We start from the raw sequence: 18,635 nt of genomic DNA on the forward strand, positions 1-18,635 counted from the left end.
GCTTCAGTCCGGCATCCCTCCAGGCTCCTGCACTGACCTCTCAGTGATGGAGAATGTCCCGAGAGGGGTAAGCTGAAATAAACCCTTCTCTCCAGACTTACTTTTGTTCATGGTATTTTATCACAGAAATAGAAACTCTAACTAAGACACTGTCCATCCCTTATCTTGGATCCCTGTGAAATTCTGCAGGGAGGGGCACGGAGGCTCTGAGCGGCTGGTGTGTACCAGGCAGCCTGGTAGCCTCCTGTGGTTCTCACAGGTGCCTGGAGAGCTGGCATAACTCAACATACCCCCTCCCCTGCCAACTCCCTCAAAGAACAGTGGGGAGATCTCCATATCACCAGCCACGCAGGGTTTCTGCTGCTATATCTAAAATTCTGGGCTCCAGGCTCTGTTGCTTCTGAGGTTTTGAAGCCTTTCTCACTCACCTGGTTCCAGCATAGAAGGGATGTCTTTAAACTCAGAATTCTAACCATTTAGAAATGACTCGTTGGGGCTGTGAGACATTTCAACAGGTAAAGAAGGGTGCTTTCGGTAGACCTGGCAGACCTCAGTTTGACTCTGGGGACACACATGGTAGAAGGAGAAAATTGACTCTCACAAGTGGCCCTCTGACCCACATGTGCCATGGCATGCCTTCTGGAAAAGACAGAAAGGAAAGATGGCTGCACAAAGCCTTTCATCAGTCTGCTATGACCTAATCCTGATCTTCAAGGCTGCATGAAAGACTGGCCACTGGCAGAGAAAAGGGCACTTAATTTAAAACAAATGCAATTCCCCACTGAGGCAGAAGTTGCCACTGTAGCCAGGCAGGGAAGGCATCCCCAAGAGGAGCGAGCTACAAAACCACAGCTTTGTCAGGTAGTAGCTGCTTTGCTGTACTCAAGGCACACTCTCTCCACTCTGAGTTAAATGCTAAGTAAAATTGTGACATACACTGCCTCAAGAGAAGGAAAGCCCCATTTAGCCAGGAGAGGAAACAGCACGCTGCTACTGTTTGGTTGGGGAGAGATGAGAGACTTACTATGTCTCCAGGCTGTTCCTTTTCTTTCTCTTTCTTTCTTTTTATTTTTTGAGACAGAATATCTCTAGTATCTCTAGTTTCTCTAGTTTCTCTAGTATCTCTAGTTTCTCTAGTTCTCTAGTATCTCTAGTTTCTCTAGTATCTCTAGTATCTAGTTTCTCTAGTATCTCTAGTTTCTCTAGTTCTCTAGTATCTCTAGTTTCTCTAGTATCTCTAGTATCTCTAGTTTCTCTAGTTCTCTAGTATCTCTAGTTCTCTAGTATCTCTAGTTTCTCTAGTATCTCTAGTTTCTCTAGTTCTCTAGTATCTCTAGTATCTCTAGTTTCTCTAGTATCTCTAGTTTCTCTAGTATCTCTAGCCCTGGATATCTTGGAACTCTCTATGTAGACCAGGCAGGCCTCAAATTCACACAACTGCCTGTGCCTACCTCCTGAATGTTGAGATTAAAGGCGTGCCCCACTACACCTGGCTCAGCCTAGTCTTGAGTTCACAGGGTCAAGTAATCCACCTGCCTCAGCCTCTCAAGCAGCTGGGACTAAAGGCTGTTTTTTTGTTGTTTTTTTTTTTTTTTTTTTTTTTTTTTTGGTTCTTTTTTCCGGAGCTGGGGACCGAACTCAGGGCCTTGCGCTTCCTAGGTAAGCGCTCTACCACTGAGCTAAATCCCCAACCCCTCTAAAGGCTGTTTTAAAAGTATTTTTTGTTTGAATAAAGTCGAATAAAGATTTTCTCCACAGCTTGGAGAAAATCTCTTTTTAAATATTCTTCATCCTGGGCCCACAGTAGGTGACACTGTCACCTTCTGAAAGCAGCACTCACAGTTCTCATCACTGCCCCTCAGCCCTCTGCTGGCTTATTCACCTCTCAGATCTCTTAGATCTCAGTTTCTCATCCTTACCAGTAAATGTTACCCATGACCCAGTCTCCCTGTTAGCACAACTCCAGAATCCTTACTTGGTATGTTAAACTCACACACACTGTGTCCCTAGCCACCTTCTTTTCAGAGTGACCAGACTCCATCAGTAGTCATAGCTGGGGTAGATGTCTCACCCAGGCCTCCCTTTGCCATTCTGCAAACATAGAGCCCATTCCTGGCAGCTTGTCTTCCTAGCTAGAATGTTCTCCATGGACCTCTATCTAGTTCATTCTAGGCAACAGAGACCTCTCTTCTGATGCCCCTGACTGCATCCAGTTAGATCTCCCATCGTCATTAATGATAACCAGATATGTGGCAGACTCTCGTCATCTCAGCATTCCGAAGGCTGAGTCAGAAATATCACTAAGAGTTTGGGGAAACTACACAAAATACAGCTTGCTTCAAAAATAGGCAGGATGAGGAAAGAAGGAAAGGATCCAGTCATGAGCTGCCTACTGGGACAACTTAATTTTGCAAGTGGATTTGTCTTCAACGTGGATAACCTACATTGTGGCACCTAGCCTGAGGCCGCTCTGCTCTGAGGAGTTTCCCATGTGTTAAGTGAGTGTGGTATGAGTCTTCTGAGCCAGATTGAGGGGCTTAGTGTCTGCAAAAGTCAATTCACCCACATCCGAATGCGCATTTCTAAGTGACTGGATATGGATAACCCTTGCTACATCCCTAGTACTCAGAGATAAACTCCAGGCATGAATTTATCAGCCCCTGTACCACTGTGCAGTGAAGGGATAAATGCAGACAGGGACCCTCAACGGGATGCTAATTACTGCAAATCCTCCCTGGCACAGCCAGCCTTTACAAAAAATGGTAAAGACAGTTTTTATTTGTTTGATCATACCAGGTCCTGGTCCTGCACATTCTACTTAGAATGGAGCAAAGTCTGCTGGCATAGGCAGAGTGCTGACTGTTCTATCTAGGCCCACTGTTTCTGTGGAAGGTCTAGGATGTGCTGAACTAGCCCCACCCTAGAGCCAGCAGAGAGGTAAGAAGTCTATGGGTCATAGTTGGAGCCTTGGAAACTAACGCACACAAGCTGGCCCTGGAACAGCTTCAGGAAAGGGAATGTGCAGAGAAGCCACTCTGGGGACAGAACTGGACCTTTTCAAGATGGCTGTCCCATTCCTTGAGCCTCTAAACAGGTTGATTCACAAGCAGCGAATTGGCAATCAATGACTGATACATTTTGCCTGACCTATGGAATGTTTGTGTTCGACATCTGACTTAGCTGTTAACACTTAAAAATGAAGAGATTGGGGTTGGAGATTTGGCTCAGTGGTAGAGCGCTTGCCTAGCAAGCGCAAGGCCCTGGGTTCGATCCCCAGCTCCGAAAAAAAATAGAAAAAAAAAAATGAAGAGATTTCTCATACAAGACTAGATTTCTGGCTTCTCCAAGCTTCCTTCTCACCACAGGGGCATGAACCTCTGTATGGGCCATTTTCTTTCCATGAGGCCAGTGCACCCAATTTTGCCTCAGCCCACTCCCAGCTTGTTTTCCTTGATCTAAAATGTTGCATATTGGAACTCTGGGAGGGAGGAGGGAAGATCAAATGGACCCATAAGACACTGGCTTCTCCTGACTCTAATGCCTCTGGGCATGGCATGGGTGGCCCCCGGGGTCTAAGATCTGTAATGACATCTAGACAAGATACTGTTTATCTAAACACCAATTGGAATCTGCCTGTGACTGAATCCTCTAGCTGGATGGGCCAAGGAAGCCATCTCAGGCTGAGGCTGACTGTGGCTTGCTGTGTACTCTCTCAAGGACTCTGCGTATTTTGGAACAGTCTTCTAACCTCAGTTCTAATATGGAGACATTGAGGTTTACTGTCACAGCCAGTCGCAGAACAGCTGACAGACTCCTGAGCAATCCTGTTTACTTCTCTGTGATTCCATTGCTGGCTATAGCAGGGCCCTCACACCACTGGAAGTTCAACACACAAGTCAACGTGGGGTCAACACTAGCCTTTATTTCTGTCTTACCTGTGTACTTAGAGTGGATATGTATTTCATTTTGTAGAGGTCAGAGGAAGATTTGTGTAGCTGGCTTTCTCCTTCCAACATGTGAGTCCCAGAGATTGGAACTCAGGTTTGGTCCAAAGAGTCATCACTCAATGAGCAGTCTCAACAGCCTTTCAGAGCACACTTTTTGGAATCGGGGATAGAACTCAGTGCTTACAAAGCATGCACAGAGACCAGAATTCAGTCCCCATTGGTGAATAAACTGGGTGTGGTAGCCCTCATCTGTCTCTTCTGAAAGAGGATAAGAAGTTCAAGAGATTGTTCAGTGGTTAGAGCTCTGACTGCTCCTCCAGAGGTCCTGAGTTCAATTCCCGGCAACCACATGGTGGCTCACAACCATTTGTAATGAGATCTGATGCCCTCTTCTGGTGTGTCTGAAGACAGCTACAGTGTACTTATATACAATAAATAAATAATTTATTTTTTAAAAAAGAATTTCAAGTTCATCCTTGGCTGCCTAGGACGTTCAAAGGCCTATCCTGGACTAGAGACTCTCAAATAATAAACCAACTCATCGCCCTGCCCTTTAACCAATGATTCTCCTGAAGCAGGGTGAAAGGTTTTGGTTATGTCTATGATTACGGGTGGGAGTGGGAGGAGCAGGTGTTCAGGGTGGCTGTGGTGTGAATTCTGTGGCTGTGTGACCTGTGGGCATGTCTGAGAGGGATAGCTTACAGACTGAGCAGCTCACACGCCTATTAAATTGTTTTGGTGGCCAAATTAGCTCTGATGCTTGGAGGACACATAAAGTCATTTTTAAAACTAGTCTTTAATTATAATTTCTCTTCAAGTTTTTCTGAGATGTAAAACCTCGAGGTCTCCAGCTGGTTCTGGAGTTTCTACCTCTAACACTCTTTTCCCCTGGACCTCTCTCCACTTCACCTCACCGGAGTCTACACCATCTTCCAGGGACCAGGGAACTGCCAGCGAGTATGTCAGATGGGAACATAAAGAGGTCGGGATGTGGGAAATAAAGGTGTGAAGGTGGGGAGGAAGAACTGTTTGGGCTTTAAGACCGGAACCTCCTGGATTCCTGCTAGACCGATCTGCAGCCTTTGCAAACAGCCTTAATGCCATCAGCGCCCCACTGCGGAATTCAAAGCTCAGCTAGTCACAATAGTTAACACCTTCTTTGACCAGCCTCCAGCTATTTGACAATTTTTCTTTTCTGCCCTTCTTTCTTGCCACCGGGAAGGTTTTTAGGGAGTCCCCTCCCATAGCGAGCCGCCCCTTGACGTTAAGATTTTTCTGGGGTAGCCGGCTTGCAGGGTGAGTAGGTTTCCAGGCTTCGGGAGCGGGGCGTGGGGGCGGGGATGGACAGGAACGATTTTGGAGGTCCCCACGGGCCATCCGGAAAGTTAATGATGCTTCAGGTTCTAGGCTGGGGACAATGACCACCTTTCCAAGGCTGCCAGCCCAGAGGTCAGCGCGGAGCAGCTGAGCCTTGGGCTGCACTGGGGGGTCCCTAGTTTCCTAGAGGGCGCAGAGGCTGCGACTCTCCAGACGGAGGGGCTACGTCCACGACGGACCCCGGGTTTGGCGAGCGCCAGCCGGTGGCCAGGAACCGGGCGCCCCGGCGGGCTCCGGGAGCCCTCCCACTCTTGCCAACTTTCCCTGCCCTGGTGCCGGAGGAGGGCGCCTTTCCCGGCGGGTCGCGCGCGATATTTAAGGCGGCTCGGCTGGGCCGGCGATCGTCAGTCGGAGCGCCCGGCGGCACCGTGGAAGCAGCGCGCGGCTGCGGGAGCCGGAGGAGGGGCATGGAGCCGCCGCGGGCCTGCTGAGCACCGGAGCGCGGGCAGCGGGCGGCACGGTGAGCGCATCCAAGGGGCGGGCGGTACAGGACTGCTTCGCGGGCACCTCTTGCCGTGACCTGGGGACCCTGGGGCTCTGGGTATCCAGGGCTGTGGCTGCTCTATGCTTCCAGGCGGTAATCCCTTCCACCACGTTCCTTACCGATCCCTCCTCCCTTTCTTTCAACATCCTGGGCTGCTGCAGTCTCTCCTCCCTTCCTCCCTTGCGGCTCGTTTTGTGAATGAATTAGTGGGGGAAGGCTGTGCGGGGAGAGAGGCTTGAGTGCCCCTCCCCCCAACCCTTGCCTGCAGGGGCTTCGCACCTGCGGGGACACCAAGATCTCCAGCGATCTGGTCCCCGCCGCACTTGTCTGTGAGATGAGTTCCTCATCCTTGCCGGTTCAGAGAGGTTCAAGGGTGCCTAGGAGAGATTGGAGGAGCTCCAGCCGCCAGTGCAAGTTTCTGTACTGCCGTGCGTGGGCTCGGCTGCAGGGCGCACCTGTCAGCCCGAGAGTTGCTGAGAACCTTGTAGCCCCTCAAAGTTTCACTACTGGGAAGGGAGGTGTGCGTCCTTGCCTGGAGGTGTAGGGGTGTGTGTGTGTGTGTGTGTGTGTGTGTGTGTGTGTGTGTGTGTGTGTGTGTGTGTTTTGTTTTCCTTTCCTTTCGTTGTCTTTTGGGACATCGATCCTGTAAAGCGCCCCCACCCTCGTGCCCTTGAATCCCAATGCGCCGTAGCTAGCCTGGGCCGAGCTTTCTTGGATCTTTTCTGAGCGGATGGAGGAAGCAGCCCAGGATAGAAGACCACATTCTGGTTAACCGGCTTGGGGACAGTCCCCTCTCTGGGCAGAGGACAACAAGCGCCCGTGCCAGAGCCTAACAGAACATAGAATAGCCGACTGCAGAACCTTCTTGGGTCTTCTGTAGGGAGGGAGGTGGGTACAAAGGTAGTGCCTCTTAATTCCTGGGGGGAGGGGGTCCGGCCCCCGGATGGAGGAGCTGGCAACTGCAGGGATGCCGCCTTTGTTTGCAGGCACTCTTTCGCCAAGGTACCTGGGGCCCTGGGAAGATGAGTAGGGTCTGGGCTGGCAGTTGTTTCTTGGGTTTTCCGTTCCTTACCGGCTGAGTCGTGGGAGACCGGCACGTGGGTGTGGCTGTATGGCCTTAGCCATCCAAGCGAACTCAAGCGGGGTGAGGAGCGTGGCGAGAGCTTCCGTATCTGCCTTGGACCTGACCGGACAGCCTCTGGAACTGCACCGAGGCGGGGCGCCAGGGCGCAGGTTGCTGGGCTAGCCACGGCACCTCCTGTCCCTTCCCAGAACGAGGCGGGCAGTAGGGCCCGTAGCGTCCCCCGTGCATCAGCTCTAGGGGGAGACCGAGAAGGGAACGTATGCCTAGGGCTCCCTGAGCTGGGTGTGTGCAAGGAGGGCTGGAAGTCCTATAGAGGAAGCATGCGGCGGCTTCCAGGGCTGGTGCGGCAGTGCGCCCAGAGGCCAGGCTTCCTGGAGAGGCCAAGCTGCCAAGAGCTCTTTCCAATCTACATTGCTGGAAGAACGCTTTTGCGGATTTAAGTAGTGACTGCTCCTCACCCATCCTATGTGAGGGATGTCCCTGGCTGCAAAGTCTGTTCCTATTGGTATGGGGCCGGGTTTCAGGGAGACCAGGATTGAAGCAGGTTTTGAAGTAAGAGGTCATTGTCTAAGACAAGGATTCTCCAGTCGGGACAGGTAGCAAAGAGACAGGAATGGAGGGCAGCCTCTCCTTGCCCCTCTGCTTCATAAACTCTCCCACCTGGGAAGCCCTTCAGGGCTAATATGCATCCATTTTCAGGGAAATTACCTGAGATCTGAAAAGCAAGAAACCATTAGCATCCCTCTTAGGGACAGGGACACTAAGTCTTTGGGCAAGGTCAGGTAGCCAGGAGGCAGTGGAGCTTGTCCAAACCTTGGTCTCTGATGCCAAGTCCTGGGCTCCTCTCATTAATGCACAGCTGTTCACAACAGGGCGGGGGCTAGGGACCCCAACTCAGTTACAAATGGGAGCCTACATTGTTTGAGTGCCTGGGCAGGAAGCATGCAGGAGAGCCTACCAGGGCACTAGGACCAAGTGGGCGGAGCTCCCCAGCAGCCATCTCTCCGCAGCGCTTGCAGCAGTTCCCTGTGGCTCTCAGTGCTGGACTTGCAGCGGAGCTGTCCGCACCCCAGCTCCCCCTCGCCTGTCAGCTCTCCTCTTGGCCTTTTCTCCTGCCTCTCAACTACAGAAAACAGTTTCTTATGGAGGAGTGGCACAGGGAAATGATTTATGTCTGTCTGCCTCACACCCCTTTTATGTCCCCTGCCCCTGTATTCTCCATGGGCCTTTTGCTGTGCCTGGAGGAACGGTCCCCTCCCAGAGTACACTTACCCACTAGAGGTGGTAGCTATAGGCTACCCCATCTTCCCCGCACTGTCTGTAGAGCTGTCTCCTCTGTGCCCGTGTACCACTAAAGCTTATGTATTAAGAGCCTTGGGTCAGGCAGATCACAGTCTACCATATCCCTAGCCTAGCCTTTGGTTTGTCTGTGATCAACACTAATCTACTTCCCTTACATGCCGCCTGTTTGCTCCAGGAATATGCTCTGAGGCTCTATAGCACATTCTACAGGTCAAATCACTGAAAAGGGAGTAGATCAGACAGAAGTATCAGAACTGGGACTTGAACCCAGCAATTTAGCTTCTGAATTTCCAGTGGTCTTAGTCAAGTTCAGTAAGTGATAATGGTTTTTAATAATGGGTCATTTCTCTTGTCCTGGGCCTATTTCTGAGAATTCTCTAGCTCCTCTGATAAGAAATGCTATCCCTCTGATCCACTATCTCTTAACTTGTTCTTAGATGCCGGTGCAGCTGACTACAGCCCTTCGTGTGGTGGGCACCAGTCTGTTTGCCCTGGTAGTGCTGGGGGGCATCCTGGCAGCCTATGTCACAGGCTACCAGTTTATCCACACGGAAAAGCACTATCTGTCCTTCGGCCTCTACGGTGCCATCCTGGGTCTGCATCTGCTCATCCAGAGCCTGTTTGCCTTCCTGGAGCACCGTCGCATGCGCAGGGCAGGGCGCCCACTGAAGCTGCACTGCTCTCAGAGACGGCGTTCGGTGGCACTCTGCATCGCTGCCTACCAAGAGGACCCTGAGTACTTGCGCAAGTGCCTTCGCTCAGCTCAGCGCATTGCCTTCCCAAACCTCAAGGTGGTCATGGTAGTGGATGGCAATCGCCAGGAAGATGCCTACATGCTGGACATCTTCCATGAGGTCCTGGGTGGCACTGAGCAAGCTGGCTTCTTTGTGTGGCGTAGCAATTTCCATGAGGCGGGTGAAGGAGAGACAGAGGCCAGCTTGCAGGAAGGCATGGAGCGTGTTCGAGCTGTGGTGTGGGCCAGCACCTTCTCATGCATCATGCAGAAGTGGGGGGGCAAGCGTGAAGTCATGTACACAGCTTTCAAGGCCCTTGGCAACTCAGTGGACTACATCCAGGTAAGACTGCCTCCCTAAGAGTGTGTGTGCACATGGGCACACGTGACCAGCTGGGCATACTGTCCTCTAGCAACTTTAATTCTGACGCAGGTCTTAGTGTTGTAGCTATCCCTCCCCTTCCCTAAACAAGCTGTAATAGTTCTAAAGAAACCTGGGATTGACTGAACCTGGGCTGTGGTTCTGTTGATAACTAGGCAGACCTCTGAACAGGTTCCCCATAACAACAGCGACAAGAGGTACACAACACTGACTGTAACAGGCACTGCCGGTGTGTGCTTCTAAACATCATTTGAACCCTTACAATAGCTCTCTGCAGGTGAGCACTGCTCTAGGCTCACACTAATAAGGTAAAACAAGTTTAGAGTATAACTAATCAAGTCAATGTCAACCAGCTAGTGATGATGCAGACCAGAGTGCCAGGCAGGCTGCTTATCCAAGGTCTGCTTTTGGTTCTTGCGTCTCACTATAGGCAACAGGGTGACTAAACACCATAAAGGAATTTGAAGAGAGGACTAGAGAAATGGCTTGGCAGTTAAGAGCACTGGCTGCTCTAGTGGACCCAACCCACCTTCCAATTCTAGAATCCACATGGCAGCTAACAACCTCTGTAACATCGGGTCCAGGTTATCTGATACCCTGTATGGCCTTTGCACACAATGCATGCATGTGATGCAGACTTAAATGCAGAGAAACACCCATACATATATTTTAAGTATAATGAGGAAAGGGATCCTGCTAAAAATCACTCCATTTTTTTGAGTTAGAAACACAAAGTCCCATTCTTCCTAGTGTTATATTCACGTCTGACAGGGCAGCTGGAGAGACTCAGGTACATGAAGGACCAACTTCTCCCAGTGTCCGGCACAGCTGAACTCTAAACAGACCCTGCCCAGATTCTAAGCAAGTGGTCATTGGCACCAGCCTGGAAATTCTATTAGAGTGGCAAGGTTTACATAGCTTAAATTTTCAAATAACAAACTAGAAAAAACAAAAAGGATTATCAAGTATACATCAGGGCTGGAGGGATGGCTCAGTGGTTAAGAGCACTGACTGCTCTTCCAGAGGTCCTGAGTTCAAATCCCAGCAACCACATGGTGGCTCACAACCATCCGTAATGAGATCTGATGCCCTCTTCTGGTGTGTCTGAAGACAGCTACAGTGTACTTATAGAATAAATAAATCTTAAAAAAAAAAAAAAGTATACATTTCAGTACCAACTAGAAACAGACAACTCAGTTGCCCAGGTTCTGGTCTAGAATCCCTCAGTCTCTTGTGCCTTCTACACTTACCAAAGGATTCTGCCAATTGTTCATAGACACCGGAAAGAGTAACAGCTGGTTGGCAGTCACGATACACTGTCTTTATGCTCAGTCCTTGACTGCTAGTTTGGGGGGGCATTTTGTTTGTTTTGGGGGATTATTTTGATTTGGTTCTTCCAGACAGGGTTTCTGTGTGCATCCCTGGCTGACCTGGAACTCACTTGGCCTCAGTATAAACTGAGGAGGCTCTGTGAGTCTGGCGGCTCCCTGGGACCTTCCCCAGCTCCAGTAGGATGTGAGGAAGTCTGGTGGGGAGGACAGAGGAAGCAGAGCTGGTGCTGATGGCACCAGTTCCCACTTAGCCCTCTGCTGCGTCTCTGTACCACCCCCATCTTCAAACATGAAAGAACCAGACTGGGGTGTCAGAAGCAGCCTTCTTGTAGGCTAGTGGGCGCTTACCCAGGACCCATTTATTTATTTTAGGTTCTGAGAATTTAATTGGGGGCCTTATGCCAGCAAGCTTAGTAAGCAAATGGCACAGGATTGAGTTAAGTTCATCTGCTCTTAAGTTCATTTGCTCTGAGAATGGTGACCATAGAGCCCAGCCATGGGCATAATAAACCAATTTCCTATCGAACGGCATGCTAGGACCATATTAGTAACTTTAAAAGGCCAACAGAAAAGGCTGGACATGTGGCTCACACTTTAAATCCCAGCACTAAGGAGGCAGAGGTAGACAAATCTGTGAGTTCTGGTCTACATAGAATCCCAGAACAGCTAGAACTACATAGAGAGGCCCTGTCTGAGAGGGTGGAGGAAGAGAAAGACGAGGGTAGGGGAGGACAGGAAGTCAGTTACCGCCATAACTGATCCCAGAGTTCAGGTATAACTAATAGAGCTATTTTAGACCATGAGAGAAGGAGCTGTATTTGAGGCAGGGTTCGATAAAAGGTGTGCTTGTTGGCAATGGCTGCCAGTTCTGGGCTATCTCAGAGTAGGTGAGACAAGTAGAGCTGTTGGCTTAGGAGACTTGGCTAAGATTCCAATCACAGAATGTTTTGTCTCATGGAGGGGCTTTTGGGCAAATAGAATCATTCTTATCACAGGGCTGTAGGTCCACCAGGAGGCCAGGGGTTGAAATGAGAAAACTGCTAACAAACTACCTATTGGATTACCTCCACAGTAGGCCAACACCATCTGCTGGGGCTCTCCCCTTAACCTTGTGGACTCTGAACAGAGTCCTTTTCCTTTCTTCTCTTGTTTCTCCCCTTCCCTTCCCATCTAGCATTGAGCAATTTGCTGGAAGTGAGTGTGAGCGGGCACCAGGCTCCTCAGGCAGTGCCCAGCTTCCTGAAGTGGGCTAGTACCTGTAAGGTACCTAACAGTGCATTCCCCGCAGGTGTGTGACTCTGACACTGTGCTGGACCCAGCCTGCACCATTGAGATGCTTCGGGTCTTGGAGGAAGATCCCCAAGTAGGAGGTGTTGGAGGAGATGTCCAAGTAAGAAGTAACCACGGGTTGGTTCCTGGGGCTGGGGCTGGCCTTTTCTGTTTGAACCCGGTGGGATATGCCTGGGAAATCAATCTCTTGACTTACTAGTACCTGGAATCACTTCCCCTGATCGTTTTTCTGGTCTTCAAGAGGCTCACTTCACTGAGTGCCCAACTCAGTTCTTGCTCTTTGTGAACATAAGGGGAGGGGAGAGTTAGAAAATTTGAAGAGGGGGCTGGAGAGATGGCTCAGATGCAGATGGCCCAGGTTCAATCCCCAGCATCTACATGACAGCACACAACCTGCCCATAACTGCAATGCTAGGGGACCTGGCGCCCTCTTCTGGTCTCCATTGACATGGGTGCCAGTGGTGCACAGACATACATGCAGGCAATACCACACACACAAGTGTTTTGGAAAGCCCATGCATTTGGCCACTATATATAGGTCTCACAGAGTACTTCCTTTTGGCCACTATATATAGGTCTCACAGAGTACTTCCTTTTGAGTTGACAGTGTAGCAGGTAGCTCCCAAATTAGTTCCTCAAGAAGCCCATGTTCCTGGAAACTCAGGCTAATGATCTACAGGCAGTAGATTAAGCACCTAGAGCCAGACCTTTGTCAGAGGACACTGCAGGCATGTCCTCCTACAAGCTTTCCTACAACAAGGCTCCTAAGACCAATGGCTCTCCTAAAAACCAATGGTTCTCCTAAGACAAGGCTTCGATTACTGGAATGTCTTATCTGAGACTCAGTGCAGGTGCCGATGCAAAGGTGGAGCCAGTATTGGAGAATAAGGGTTTAAATGGCCACCCTAAGCTTCAGATTCCTGAGTCTAGAACTAATGACCAGGAACTTGAGCAGCAGCCTATATAACTCAGGCTAGAAAGGCCTCAGATGAACACAGCGTCTCCGTTCCCTTACAGATCCTCAACAAATACGATTCATGGATCTCCTTCCTGAGCAGCGTGAGGTACTGGATGGCCTTCAACGTGGAGCGGGCCTGCCAGTCCTACTTTGGCTGTGTGCAGTGTATTAGTGGGCCTCTGGGCATGTACCGCAACAGCCTCCTTCAGCAGTTCCTGGAGGACTGGTACCATCAGAAGTTCCTAGGCAGCAAGTGCAGCTTTGGGGATGATCGGCACCTTACCAACCGAGTCCTGAGTCTTGGCTACCGGACTAAGTATACAGCACGCTCCAAGTGCCTCACAGAGACCCCCACTAAGTATCTCCGATGGCTCAACCAGCAGACCCGCTGGAGCAAGTCTTACTTTCGGGAGTGGCTCTACAACTCTCTGTGGTTCCATAAGCACCACCTGTGGATGACCTATGAGTCAGTGGTCACAGGCTTCTTCCCCTTCTTCCTCATCGCCACAGTCATACAACTTTTCTACCGTGGCCGCATCTGGAACATTCTCCTCTTCCTACTAACGGTGCAGCTGGTGGGCATTATCAAGGCTACCTATGCCTGCTTCCTCCGAGGCAATGCAGAGATGATCTTCATGTCCCTCTACTCCCTTCTCTATATGTCCAGCCTGCTGCCAGCCAAGATCTTTGCTATTGCTACCATCAACAAGTCTGGCTGGGGCACTTCTGGCAGGAAAACCATTGTAGTGAACTTCATTGGCCTAATCCCTGTGTCCATCTGGGTGGCAGTTCTTCTAGGGGGGTTAGCCTACACAGCTTATTGTCAGGACCTGTTCAGTGAGACTGAGCTAGCCTTCCTGGTCTCTGGGGCCATCTTGTATGGCTGCTACTGGGTGGCCCTCCTCATGCTGTATTTGGCCATTATTGCCCGGAGGTGTGGGAAAAAGCCAGAACAGTATAGCCTGGCTTTTGCTGAGGTGTGATAGAACCTTCAAGTAAAGTGGGAAATGTGCAATGGGTAAGGGAGGGAAGGGGAATGGAAAAGAAGGGGTGGGAGGGAGGAGGGCGTGTTGTGTTCTAGTTTCATGGCTGATAGGACCAATGTGAAAAGCGAAGACTAGTGACTGGAGTGGTCTGGGTGGCACTGGTTCTGTAGGCTCAGGGCAGAGAGACTTGTATGTCACTTGGCTGCTTGCCCTTGCACAGGTAGTGAACTCTTGAGAATCTTACTTCCTTCTGGGAACTATAGAGGACCCAGAAGTATGCTAAACTAAGTGCTAAACTCCATCCTGTGTCAACTTCTGATACAGAAGCAAGCAATGACAGCCCATAGACAGTGTCTTCCTCCCCATGTGAGCATGACGAGCTGTAGGAGTTGTTACTGTCCAGCCTGGCCGGCTGGTGTCCCCTTCCCTAACTCCAATTAGCCATCAATGCATTAAGATTGTGCCTGAGATAACAAGGCTGGAAAGCCTGACCTTTGGTCAAAAAACAGGGTCTAAGAAGTGGTGCTTTATGTAATTAATATATTCCACTCCACATGAAAACATCCCAGGGATGAGCCAAGACACCAGGAGTAAGTACTTAGTTTGGTGGGGTTTTTTTTTGTTTTTGTTTTTGTTTTTGTTTTTTGTTTTTTTTGGGGGGGTGGGGTGGGAAGGGTTGCACATTACAAAGGAAAGTTTGGCCAGTTGTGGTGCATGTGTGTAATCTAAGCACTTAGAAGAGATCAGAGGTTCAACGTTAGGTTGGACTACATGAGATTCTAACTGTCTCATACAAAAATAGTTTGACAGGAGGATCAAAGATGGTCGTGGTGCTAAAAACCGTGGATGCCTTGGACTGAATGTGTTCCAACTGAAAACTGCTTGGTCTTTTACAAAATTCCCAATTGTCAAGAGAACTTGCTGGGCAGATTGGATGTTTTAGCCATCTACCAGAAAGACTCAACTCCAATGGATTAACAAGTCTTTACCGGCTCGTTCACACCTGAATGCCTCTCAGATTCAGCTCGCATCTGAGTTAGACATCCTCCTCAATATTTCATTCTCTTCAAAGGCACGTCGTTCTTAGTTGTTTTCTAGTGGGGAAAGCAGCAGTTACCTCCATTTCCATGGGCACATTCCTTCACATGGCAGAGAACAGACTTACAAGGCTGTTCCCCACATGCATGGAGAGAGCAGCCTCCAACCGCACTGTTCCTGCCTTAGGACTGGTCAGTACCTCAGCAGCTGGTTAGCATGTGTGACCTTCTCGACAATCATTCCCAAAGGAAAGCTTCCTGGTGTTGCCCAAATGAACCCTCAAATCCAAGTTATCTCTGAGAGCATCCATTCTCAGTGGCTTCTCCAAGGACTTCTACGGCCAGGTAGTGGATGATCCTCCATTTGCTGCTGCAGTCCAGAAACCAAACCAGGAGCTGGAACTGGTCCAACAGTCTTCAGTCCGCTTACACCCCTCATGGCTGCTTGACTTTCCCGTTTCTTTTGAGGAATGATGAGAAGCATTCATACTATTTTGAAGTCAAGACCAGACGCTGTTTTTGGATTTGAAACCTGGGGTCATGACTAAGCCTTTGACTTTAGGGGTTGCTTATCATTATTCTCAGAGGGGCCAGCCAACCCCTCAGAACCTACAGAGCGAGAGCAGTGTACACAGGTGCTTCCTGCAAAGGAATGAAGTGCACTCCAGACCTCGGATGGGCAAGCTCTTGTACTCCCCTTTCTCTTATGGACAAAAGGGTTTTTCCCAGTGTAGCTAACAGTTGCCACAGCACACAAAGCTCAAGTTTCTAGTAAAACTGCTGGCTGATGTGAAGCTCAACTCATGGTGGTTGGGAAGCAGCATATTTGTCAGAGGCAGTTGTTCTGGGTCCTTCTGTTAAGAAGTGAACTATTCAAGCACGACAGTGGAGACAATCCAGTCAGCTAACCTCAGAGCTCAGGCTGAGGGCTTGTTTCTCTTCAACTTTACTTGAAGGTTGCAGGACAATGGACTCCGGATGGAAACTGGTTATCCACCATCAGCTCTTCTGCCATGCACTGTGGTCAACTCTCCTCAGATTAAAACGCAGGTACAGTAGTGAGCTTACAACACTTGACCTCGGCTGGATTTCCTAATTTATTTTATAACTTTTCAGCAGCAAAGCTAAGCTGGGCTACGGCTATATCCCTGTTTCCTGCAAGGGAAGAGCCTTTATATAATTAGACTCATTTTGGTTTTTCCTCATTGACAATTTCAGCTTCTTTTGTATTATTTCTACAATAATTTGTAAATATTTATTTTTAACCTGCTTTTTTATTAAGTAAGGAGGAAACTTTATTTAACATTAAGGGTGGGAGGGAGTCAGAAGGGAGGTGGCTTTACTTGGGGATAATACTCATATCATGCTCTTGGCACAGCCACTGAGCACAGTGCACAGGCCTCATGCCTCTTAAGCAAAGTCACAGTGTACATGTGAGCAGCTGGAGCTCATCTCTCCCGAAAGCCTTTATCTGCTGTTCTACCCTTGCCTATGCCCTTCAAAGTCCAGGAGGTGTTCGTGTTCCTCCAGGTTACCAGACAGGTTATAGGAATTCCTCATAAAGTGTAGAACTCTACCAGAACCCTTCTCAGAATGATCCTTCTGCTTCACGATCTCTGCCACCTTTCTAATTGTTCTTACAAAAGCTGTAGTCAGTGCAAGTCCCACAACCAATGTCCCTTAGCCACCCCACCCCCAGCTTTTGCAGCTTCAGCTCTGCCTTGTCCTTCTGCACCTCTGGGACTCTGATAGCAGAGTCCCCCTGCTGTCATTCTCCTCCCTGATGTCCATGTTCTTCACTCCAGCATCATCTAGTGGGGATGCAAGCTGACGAGAACAGCTCTTCTTTTTCCAGGACCACCTCTGCACTCTGGGTAGTCAGTGCTGACCTTTGCCCAGCAGTGGAAGCCTAGATCCCTTCCTGCATCTAATGCTCAAGAGGCTGTAGTCATCCTCTAGCACCACCGCCCCGAGAGTGAGACACTAGAGGTGAGCTGAGGCCCTGCTGAACTTGTAGTTGCAGGATAACCCAGTTCTCTGCCAATTCTCATTCATGAGGCCATTGGTGGGATCATCCTAGTTCATATGGAAGGTGTCTAGCCTGTTCCTCCCCAGTTCCCCATCTTATTTAGCTAGCAAATGGCAAAGCTTCTGTTGTGCCAAGACCAGCAGCATAAGGCGGCTGTTAGAGCAGTTCCATTCTTCTTGGCCAACATTTTATGCACCAGGTTCATTCACCAGCAGCACATTTTCTTCCTCTTGCAATACTCCTTCTGTCCTCAAAGGTAAACGTCAGTCAGCCTCTCCTTGGAATTAATGACGTGCTTCTCAGTGAGGCCCTATAGGTCTCAAGCACCAAACATCCGTGTGCTGATGCCTAACTTTTGGTCTATCTCCTCCAACAGCTTAGTCCTCTTCTCTGCCAAGACCTGTAGCCCCTCACCATCCATCCCAGCTGTGGTGTTCCCAGGGCCGGGGTCATCCTCCCCTAACTTCTGGCTTAGGAGTGAGTGCCTTCCTTGTGGCTCTTCTTGTGGCCATGGAGATTGACTTTGGATATTACAAGTCCCTCTTTCTTAACAATGACTTTCAAGAGTTTCAACCTCAATTTGGCTGGAACTGACTGTCTAAAAGAGCATCTCCTGAGCCAAATGGGCCCCGATACTTTGTAGCTGCCCAGAATACTGTGCAGTGCCATCAGAGACCTGAATTTCCATCACCCCAGAGCCCTACCTGTTGTCCACTCAGATGCCATCCTGGTGCTGTTTTGTATCTTAATGTTCTGTGGCAGCTTGACTCGCTAGAACTAAACTGGCCTCACTGGGCTACAAAAGCCCTGATGACACAAAACACAATTTTGGGTGACAAGGCAGCTGCTATCTGGTTGCTGGCAGCCATGAGCAGCTGCTTCTGGCACTGTTGTTTTCATTGCCCTTGGAGACTGGCTTTTTTGTTGTTTTCAGGTCAAGAATTTTTTATTGCACTTATCAAAATAAAAATTCTTACGTAACTCTGGTGTGTCCATTGCTATGACAAAGAACCAAAGTAAACATTAAGGAGAGAAAGTTCATCATGGCTCACATTTGGTCTGGGCACATGGTAAGGCAGAGTGCCACAGAAGGGACCTTGTGTTCAAGCAAAGCTTCTCACCTGGAAGCTGCAGGGAAGCAAAGGCTTAGAGGAAGCCAGGTCAAAATATACCCTCAAGGCCATGTCCATAGTGACTAACTTTCTCCAGCTTTTTTGCTCCCAAAGTCTAACCCACTTCTCCATTAGCCTCTTAACCATGGCTCTACCAACAGAGCTGCTTCTCCCCCCCCCATGTTCAAGATCAGAGAGCTGTGCTGGGGACCATGAGTGCTGCAGGCAGAGTTCCGACCTAAAACAACTGGGGGTCTCAAAACTGTCCTCTTGTACTTAATAAACCTAGCTCTTTAGTCTTAAAAACATTAGTGGTAGAAATGGAATCAGTGGAATTCAAAAGTAGAATAAGAGGCCAGCAAGATGGCCCAGGAGTAAAAGGTACCTACTACCAAGCCTGCTGGCCTGAGTTCAATCCTTGAGACCCATATGGTCAAGGCAACCACCATCCCACTCTACTGTCCGACTTCCACATGTGCTGTCAGCACACGGGTAGACACACACCACTCAAAACTTTTAAATGCTGACTTCAAAATTTCACAAATAAGGTAAGTTGTCACAGTTGCCTCAATTTGGAGAATTA

General features: G+C 49.4%; 1 protein-coding gene across 2 annotated transcripts; it reads left to right on the top strand.

The window, feature by feature from the left end:
* The first annotated feature begins 5,072 nt into the window (after positions 1–5,072).
* Has3 (hyaluronan synthase 3) lies at positions 5,073–17,918 on the top strand. 2 transcript variants are annotated; one of them, NM_172319.1, is made up of 4 exons: positions 5,073–5,243; positions 8,632–9,270; positions 11,929–12,030; positions 12,948–14,500. In NM_172319.1, exons 2-4 carry the CDS (start codon positions 8,632–8,634, stop codon positions 13,869–13,871), a joined length of 1,665 nt encoding a protein of 554 aa, NP_758822.1. In that variant the 5' UTR covers positions 5,073–5,243; the 3' UTR covers positions 13,872–14,500. The 2 variants fall into 2 exon arrangements, with proteins under 2 accessions (NP_758822.1, NP_001423985.1); NM_001437056.1 differs by lacking the exon at positions 5,073–5,243 and adding an exon at positions 5,669–5,784 and having other exon boundaries at positions 12,948–17,918.
* The last annotated feature ends 717 nt before the right edge of the window (positions 17,919–18,635 follow it).

Source organism: Rattus norvegicus, chromosome 19 (genome assembly GCF_021556685.1).
Source record: "Rattus norvegicus strain SHRSP/BbbUtx chromosome 19, alternate assembly SHRSP_T2T, whole genome shotgun sequence".
In the NCBI taxonomy this organism is placed as follows: domain Eukaryota; kingdom Metazoa; phylum Chordata; class Mammalia; order Rodentia; family Muridae; genus Rattus; species Rattus norvegicus.